At 39.9% G+C, this 9,018-nt stretch overlaps 1 protein-coding gene across 1 annotated transcript; it reads left to right on the forward strand.

Annotated features, from left to right (window-relative positions):
• Window positions 1–365: 365 nt before the first annotated feature.
• On the forward strand, window positions 366–6,529 carry LOC141017017 (sodium- and chloride-dependent GABA transporter 2-like). The gene is made up of 11 exons (XM_073491638.1): window positions 366–546; window positions 670–804; window positions 933–1,070; window positions 1,281–1,365; window positions 1,443–1,575; window positions 1,708–1,842; window positions 2,228–2,331; window positions 2,429–2,553; window positions 4,263–4,372; window positions 4,890–5,027; window positions 6,506–6,529. Exons 1-11 carry the CDS (start codon window positions 366–368, stop codon window positions 6,527–6,529), a joined length of 1,308 nt encoding a protein of 435 aa, XP_073347739.1.
• The last annotated feature ends 2,489 nt before the right edge of the window (window positions 6,530–9,018 follow it).

Raw genomic sequence — 9,018 nt, forward strand, 5'->3', positions numbered from 1 at the left:
GAAAAGGCAGTGTGAATGGGGCTTGAGAGAGCTGCCCTGCAAAAAATTGAAGGAATGTCATGTGCGTGGCTTTTGTATGGAAGCCCTGAGGGGCAAGTGAGAATTTTTCATCTGTGTAACAGAGTGAAATGTTTTTGTGTGTCGAGCTGTATCAAATGTTTATTATAGATCCACGTTGTCATAAACATTCAAACCAGCAGTGTTATTCGCATTCTTGCACTTCAGTATTTGCGCTTGTAGTGAAAAGGATTCAAGAAATTGTTTTGCACTTTTATATGAGCCTGTATTTGTTAATTACTCAGGCATCCAGCTTACACTATGAATGAAATTCATTCTCATCACATTTCAACACAGCAGACCTGCTGATGGAGCCAGCAAGTAATCCAGAGAAGAATGATGACAACAATCAAAATGATGCTCCGGCAAAGTGTAATAAGAGAGGCCAGTGGGCCAACAAGAGGGAGTTCATTTTGGCAATAATTGGAGAAATTGTTGGTCTGGGCAATGTTTGGAGATTTCCCTATCTGTGCTTCAAAAATGGAGGAGGTGAGACTGTGATCGAAAGTCTTCCTGTTTTGTACTTCAAACCTCAGAAGAGAACAGACTGGAAGAATTGTATTGAATCATTAACATTTAGTGTTTTGTACTTTGCTAAATTGTTTCCTGCAGGGGTTTTCTTGATCCCCTATGTTTCGATCCTGCTCACCTGTGGGATCCCCCTCTTCTTTCTGGAGGTATCAGTGGGACAGTTAACTGGTCAGGCTGGAATCACATGTTGGGGGAGAATATGTCCTTTATTTCAAGGTATTGATAATTTAGCTACACATTCAACACAGTGCAAGAAGTATTTCTAATCTGTCTTACATTACTTGTATGTACTTGTATGTATGTACTTGTATGTATGTTGAAACTGATCCTATTTTCATCAATAGGTTTGGGCTACAACGAGTTGATATCACTTTACATGGTGATGTATTATATTGTCATCCTGGCCTGGGCCTTCCTCTACCTCTTCTCCTCCTTCCACACTGTACTGCCCTGGACCAGCTGTAACAACACCTGGAACACAGGTACACATCTGCATTACATTGGTGCCATAACATCATATACTGTAGGTATAGAAGTACAGAGACACATGTTTGTTTTTTTTCCCATAAGAGGTGCTAGAAATGTATTGACTTTTTATTTTTATTCACAAGGCTTACCGAATATCAACATTGTGGCAATTAAAAAATATTCTAGCTGCTCTAACTTGTTTCTTTTTATTCTTCCTCTGTAAGAGAACTGCATTGATAACCATCAAAACGATTCATTTTATGACCAAATAAATGAAAATGCAACATCTTCAGCAAGAGAGTTCTGGCAGTAAGTACTGATATGATTAAAAATGTTTTGAGTCATAAAAATATATATGTTGACGCAGTTTTTTTTTCTGCACACAGGAGGAGAGTCCTGGGATTGTCTGGAGGGATTGAGGAGATGGGAAGTATCCGCTGGGACCTGGCTGGATGTCTTGTGCTAAGCTGGGTCATTTGTTACTTCTGTGTCTGGAAAGGTGTGAAGTCATCAGGAAAGGTGAAATCATTTCCTTAATCATACTCATGACACTTCAAATACATAAACACTTCATGGAAAATCTTAATACTAAACCGTGGTGCCAAAATGAAACACTGTTGAATGCAGAATGTATTGGTGCTCCTCTCTCAGGTCGTCTACTTCACAGCCACCTTTCCTTACATGATGTTGATCGTATTGCTGATCCGTGGTCTGACACTGCCAGGAGCTGCAGATGGAATACGATTTTACCTTTCTCCTGATTTGACCCGTCTTGCTGATCCTCAGGTGAAGTGTATGTGTGAGTCATGATGAGTGGATGTATAAGTGATCCTGTACAGAACTCTACTTGGCTGACACTGCATGACACTGGGCCAATCCCAATGAGACTGGTAGGGTTTAGGGGACTGAACAATAGTGTGCATTACAAGTCCTGCAGAACCAAGTGTGGAAACTGCGGCAAAATCCACTCCCAGCCAAGGAAGGTTTCTGTATGGGCACTTGAATGAAACTTTCTTTCTTTTTATGAGAAATGTTTGACACCTGACAAGCTCTCATTCAGAGCTGCTAAATCAAGTTGGTCACATATACTGACAAGAACAGTATAAAGATAAAATACCTAAATAAATATTTAAAGGCATATAACAGTTGAAACTCATTTAACTGTTTTTAGGTGTGGATGAATGCTGGGAGCCAGATATTATTCTCCTTGGTTGTCTGCCAAGGTTGTTTGCCGGCTTTGGGAAGCTACAACAAATATAACAACAACTGCTACAAGTAAGAAAAAGAACGAGTTTCTATGCACTTTGCTGTGATTCTGTTGCATGTTTACGTGATGCAGGATATAATACATAATAATCTTTTCTTATTCCAGAGACACGTTTGCCTTGTGCATACTAAACGGTGTAACCAGCATTGTTGCCGGCTTTGCAGTCTTCTCTGTTCTCGGCTTCATGTCGTATGAGTTGGGTGTCGACATCTCAATGGCGGCTGAATCAGGTATGGGATGGTCTGTTGGCAAACATTGTGTTGCTTCATTGTGCTCCTATTAAAAACAGTGAATAATCAACCAAAATGTTTTTGTTTACGCCTATAAAAATATACAAACTGCATTTACTTCCTTCCAAAGTCTTGTTCCTAAATTAAACTATAAAACCTTGCCAGAACCAAAATTTTGCTTTAGGTCCCCATATGGTATATAGGTCCTCACAGTGCTGTGGGCTGTTAGATGCTGGGTCGTCAAATTGTGATGAATAGGGCCATCTTCTCATCCTACTCTCATCATTAGTTATTTCTTAAAGCTAATCTTAACCACAAGAACTACATACCTCACTTAAAGTAATAATCTTTTCAAAAGATTTTCATGTAAATAAATATGTGAAATCCCTTGCATTTGCTGTAATACCAAAGATGTACACTGGGTGTCAGTGGAGACTTTCCCAAAAAATATCACAAGTGGAGCACAGTTAGCAGTGTTTGGTTGGCCAGAGAGAGAAGGTGGTTCGCACGTGACATAACCGTCCTGTTTGTCCTAGTCTCTGCTAGTGTTTGGAGTAAACGGTCAACGTTAATGTTAACGGTCATGGCCAACCAAACAAATGAAAGATAACAACGCAAGATGAAACTTTTAAAAAAGGTGCAAATCACTTTCATATGGTGTTGTTATGGAGGCGTGGCAAAGCAGCCAACTGCCAACTGACTGACGTCACACAGGCGACACCGGATCTCTGGGGAGCAGTGAGGTCCAAAAATACACCGACAACTGGCGCTTCCGGAAATTTTCGAGATTGCTGCTTTAAACTATTAACCCAACCTTAAACCTGCAATATGAGGGAGGTAAGGTGCACTCAGTCGTTCAGAGCTCTTCTTTCAAAAAACCTGCCAGCTGTGTCTGAAAATGATGCAATGATCCAATCAATCAATCAATCAATCAATCAATCAATCAATCAATCAAACTTTGGGTATAGCACTATTCATCCAGCAAAGTTACACAAATTGCAAAAAAGAAAAAGTCCACCAGTCAGAACACCTCTAAATGGCTAAATGGGAGTCTATCCAAATCTTTTTCTACTTTGCGTATTAGTTTATTTTTATTATTATTATTATTATTGGCCTTTCCATGGCTTTATTGGACAGGACAGCTTAGATAGATGATAGGAAACAGGATGAGAGAGATGGGCAGGACATGTCATAAACTAGCGTACAATGGCACGCATGGAGGGTGTGTGTGTTTTTAAATTCATTTGAACCTCTCAGTTGAATGCAGTACTCACCATCGACTCTGGTTGTCTATCTTCTTACTTCCCTCTCCTCTTCATAAAATGAAGATAAATAAATTATCTCTGAGCTCTCCTCCCATCGTTTAGCAGCTCCAGATCAAAGCAGAATCCAATGTAAAATCCTCCAAACAGTCAGGCGTTGCAACTGACCCTCTCCTCCAAATCTGGCTGGCTTTAGACAGTTCAGATGCGGCTATCATTCCCCACTCTACCCAGCCCTGCTCGGCAAAGCCCATGACCCTGAAAGTTAAATATTTTCAACTCGTTCAAGAGCACAGCAGTGCTGTTGCCCCAAGAGACTGCATTGACTTTGTATGTAATCTAGATATCCAAAAAGTTTGTCTTTGTTTGTCGCTTGGTCTAAGTGCACTGCACCATAAGAGCACTGAAGTCAAACCTATCTTGCCGTCTATGTTGGACCCTTTGCAGGTCCAGGTCTGACATTCATTGCCTATCCTTGGGCAGTGGCCATGATGCCTTTACCTCAAATCTGGGCTGCCTTCTTCTTCATTATAATAATCTTCCTTGGACTGGACGGTGTGAGGTAAAGTGTCACCATTCATTTGTATTTAAAGAAAACACCAGATTTTTCTAAAGCTACTGCAAGGAACTTTTATTTTTTGTTGAGTTTGGTGGCCTCTGTGGACAACAGATGACGAAATTGAACTTGTTTAAGTGTTGTACGGTTCTGCCAGACTACAGAGCAGCTTCTTCTTTCCTCAGGATGTGAAACTCAAGTCATCCACTACACTCTGCCATAAATAAATAGTTTTAGATTCATGACTTATCTGACCAGTATAAGTCTGAATCTGACCCAGCAACAGGTAACAAGAATAACTATAATAATTGTACAGAAATAGCCAATCTTCTTGCTGATGGTCTTGTGTGCTTATGTGGGTCATTTAGAGGCATCTTAAATTGAGACTGTCCTTGTAGTATGTTTAATAACATTCCCTTATAGTAAAGGCCTCATAGTGCCTGATTTACTTAACTGTAAGTAGAAATGTAGAAGGTGTAAAATATGTGAACAGGAGCCATTTTATCTTTTACCCACAGTTTGTGTGTCTGGAAGCCTTGGTGACGTCCATATCAGACCTGTATCCATCCTTCTTTCTCACTGGTCATCGATGTAAACTTCTTCTGCTCTTCATCTGTGTTGTGTCCTTTTGCATTGGCCTGATTATGGTGACTGAGGTAAGAACATCGCTGTAAAAAGTATCCAAAAGCCATACATACATACAGTAAGAGTACAGATATGTTTAAATTTCTTTGGTAAAAGTGAAAGTCACCCATCCAAATAGTACTTGAGTGAAAGTCTTTAAGTATCAGATATAAAGGTACTTGTACTGCTTCATGCAACATTAATGGCGAGTTTTGGGTTACATTTTGCTGTCAACAATAATTAAAGATTCAGGGAAAATTATTAATGATGATAAATAAGAAGATCCAATTTACATTAGATCACCTAATTGGTGCACCTAATTAGCACCACCCTTGAAGAAGGGAAAAGATAGCCAATTCACCAAATCAGTCTCAGAATAAGGTACTAAACTGTCAGTTTGTAACTCTGATTAATAACTAACTTAATAACTACAACCAATATTACCATATTGCTCTCAGCAGCTGTTAGGCCTACAAGAATCCAGAAGAGTTGAACTTGAGGGCAGGCAGCCCCGTGGGGGGAGAGGTGAAGAAGAGAGAGAACAAAGGAAGGAGCTGGAGTTTTGATCAGATCTGATCAGAGGGGATCTGTCATCCTGACCAATAGTAGCTCAAAGCTGAATTAGCCCCTAGGTGTGAAGACTGGGGAATTTCTGGGAAACTGAGTTCAGTTCAGAGTCCATTTTGAAAATGAAAATGAACGACTTCATCTGTGGGTCCCAACATACTTAAGTATCAAAAGTAGTTTTCTGGCAATATCAAAAATGTACTTAAGTACAGTACTTCAGTTAATATACTTAGTTACATTCTGCCACTGAGTATGAGTTTATTTGCTTCACTTGTGAACTTAAAACTGCCTATAAATACTGTACCATGCGAGTCTCCCTCACAGCCGCTTGCACTACGGAAGCCACGCCAGACAAGATCAACGAGAACTCGCAATTGATACACCGGTATTTACATCCAGCTGTGAGCGACCGAGCGACACACAAACACAAGAGGGATCTGCCTGCACTAGTGATTTGAAACTTTGAAACTCACAGCTGGATGTAAATACCGGTGTGTATCTATCGCTTCCGTAGTGCAAGCGGCTGTGAGGGAGACTCGCGTGCACGTGGGAGCGTGCCTCCAGGTAAATACAGTATAGTGACTGTTTAGGCTATAAAAATGTACTAAATGACGTTGTTTCGAGTAAACTCTGGATGTCGCCACTTCAGGACACTTAGATTGCGGCGGACGAGCAGTATGGAGGATTATTACAAAGTTTTTGTGTAGTTTTATGGACCTTATCGTCTCGGACACCATTGGTACCCGTTATATGGATGCTTGCTGCAGGAGGGTACCCCCGCGGGTCTCCAGCTGCACTTTGAGGAATAAGAAATTACACCGGACTTCTCATCAGCATGAGGGTGAGTCGATAATGACTGAATTTTGTTCTAGAGCGAACTATTCCTTTAATATTTGTCATAAGAAAAGTTAAACCTGCCTCTTGTTCCTGTTCCCTCCTGCAGAAGAACCAGATGGAGTATCTGTAACTGTCTAATTGCTGCACAAACTGCTGAACAAGCTATATTTGGTTCAGTGACCTTTAATGTGAATTGTTTAATCAGAAAAATCAGCTGTTATTTGAACTTAAGTCTTAAATGCTGCATATAGCTGAATATCCTTTGTAATCTTATTACAAAAGCAGAAAAACTCAAGAGAGTGATGAAACAGACGACCAGTCGCTTATGAATGATAAGACCACAAAAAACAGTAAATGTAGCTGGGAAAAGGACTTTTAAACAATAAAAGATCTACAGTATGTTGCTCCACTGTTGATATCATTGACTTTTGAAAAGATGTGATCCTCAACGTTATTACAGACTTTGTTAATGATTTAGAGAGATTTAGAGTTAGGAAGGTATGACAAATGAGAGGTAAAGAGGAGGAGGTGTGACGCCCCAGAGCTACGACCTCATACAGACACCTCCCATTTTGCTGGAATTTAAAGGGGACTTTCTTAAGCTTTTGCACACTTTTCTCACCCACTCTGGCTCTTCACCTCTAACCACCACCTTCACTGGGCTTAAAGTCAAGCAACTCCGAGCATGCTTTGTGACAGAACTTTTGGGTCCTCATAGGACTGAAGAAAGTGACCTCCCTACACATCCAGGAAAGGGTTGCCTGAATCTGGAGAGAGGGAGAGCGAGAGAGAGTCTACAACCTCCTCAGGTATAACATGCTTTTCCAGGGTTGATGTTTATAGATTATTATGCTTCGGCAAGACTCAAACTAGAATGTTGTTTTAGTTATAGTGATTTAATAAACTCAGACTCTGTCCCCTTCTTATTCTCACCACTCTCAGCTGTTGAACGATGCCAGCTCAGTTTAACGTTTTAAGTTCCCTCCACTCAGAGGTCTCTTGTTGTTGAACACAGCTACATACATTTACATCTTCACTCAGCTACACAGGTCCAAAAACCCCACGCCTTTTGTTCTTTGTTTAGTGTTTAATTAGTGTTTTATTGTGTTGTCTCATGTTTCATCAGTAGATTGGTTCATAAATCTTTGTCTATAAAGACGATTTTACAGCGAGTTCCTGAATGCATTACACTTCTGATTGCATCATAGACCCACTCTAGACGGCACACACGTCTTGTAGACCTTGGCAAATTATTATGTTGGAGCGATGTAGTATGGGAAGTGTTTGCTAATTGGGAAGATGTTGGCGAGATGTCGGCATTTGTCTCGCCAAACGCTCGCAAATGCACCCCATACTACGTCTGTCAAATGCAACTCGTGCCAACATCTGCAAGACGTGTGTGTGCTACTGGGAAAAGAAGTTCTACAAGTTTTACCATGCCGACTATGAGATCATATCGCTGGTCGAGTGATTAACTGTAGTCTGGGTAATAACTTTTAGTAAGGCCATATTAATATTAATACTGTAGCTATAATTGTCCCTGCATACTAAACTGTAATCTTACAGAAATCATAATTTGTGCAGTTTGTTTTGCTTGATGTGACGGTGTTTTAGTCAGATAGCTGCTGTCGCTGCTGCTGCTGGTCATGGCACCCAGATGTCTATTCCTCTTTTGTAAAGAGAAAGTCCTAACTGAAGTTTACAATGAAGTTGATTGAAAAAGATTGATTTGGATGAATTTCTCAGTCTCTGAATATGCCAGTACTCCAGCACAGATGTTCTTCTGTTATTTAAGTATATATTTTTTTATTTTTTCAGTCTTATTTTTCTCTGTCAATTTATACCTCACAATGCTACATTTTGTCACTGTTAACACGTTTGTTCCCTTTATTTCTCCCACAGGTGATCACTAAAGGTATATCTTATCTTATCTTGTCCTAAAGGCATGTGGACAACACATTGATGGTGATGGTTTCAGAAGAATGATCAAATAAAACTAGTCCTATGGCCTGAAGGTGGGGCTAAAATGAGCATGGAGTTGGGGCAAATTGAGGCCTCTAGCGATAAACAGCCACTGTTAAATACTGACATAAACAGTAAATGACACAAAAACATTTTTTAGATAATTTGAACTTTATTAATGACATAAATTTAACAAAGGCAAAAACTTATACTTTTTTCATCAATTAGGTATTTATAAGACTTTTAACAGTCATCAAACATTAACTCATCTTTGTGTGTATGATGCCCCAACATCACTGGCACATTTTACCCCACAACCTCCATTTTGACAAAACTGTTTGACACAGTGGCTCAGATCCACAATTATGCTGAGTTTATGACCTTGTTTTGTGGCTTACAGTGAAATGTAATGTCCAAAACACATCTGTTTTATTGAAGATACACAATTGATAATTTTAAACACGATTAATTTACTTGGCATGAAAAGTACTCTTTTTGCATACCGCTCTCCATGTGCTTCAGTCCAACACGAACTGAGTAATGTGAAGTGTCCTTCCTTAATTTGTGGTCACATGACTACTTTTGTTTATGGTTACCTAGGAGGGGTGGCTCATTTTACCCACTGGCTTGACTTACCCCATTCTCCCCTACATTTGC

The sequence above is a fragment of the Pagrus major genome, chromosome 21 (assembly GCF_040436345.1).
Source record: "Pagrus major chromosome 21, Pma_NU_1.0".
NCBI lineage: Eukaryota > Metazoa > Chordata > Actinopteri > Spariformes > Sparidae > Pagrus > Pagrus major.

Coding starts and splice junctions, on each gene's coding strand:
- LOC141017017 (XM_073491638.1), top strand. CDS start 366: ATGGAGCCAGCAAGTAATCCAGAGAAGAATGATGACAACAATCAAAAT. Junction 547..669: donor GTGCTTCAAAAATGGAGGAG/GTGAGACTGTGA, acceptor TGTTTCCTGCAG/GGGTTTTCTTGATCCCCTAT. Junction 4,373..4,889: donor TCTTCCTTGGACTGGACGGT/GTGAGGTAAAGT, acceptor TTTTACCCACAG/TTTGTGTGTCTGGAAGCCTT.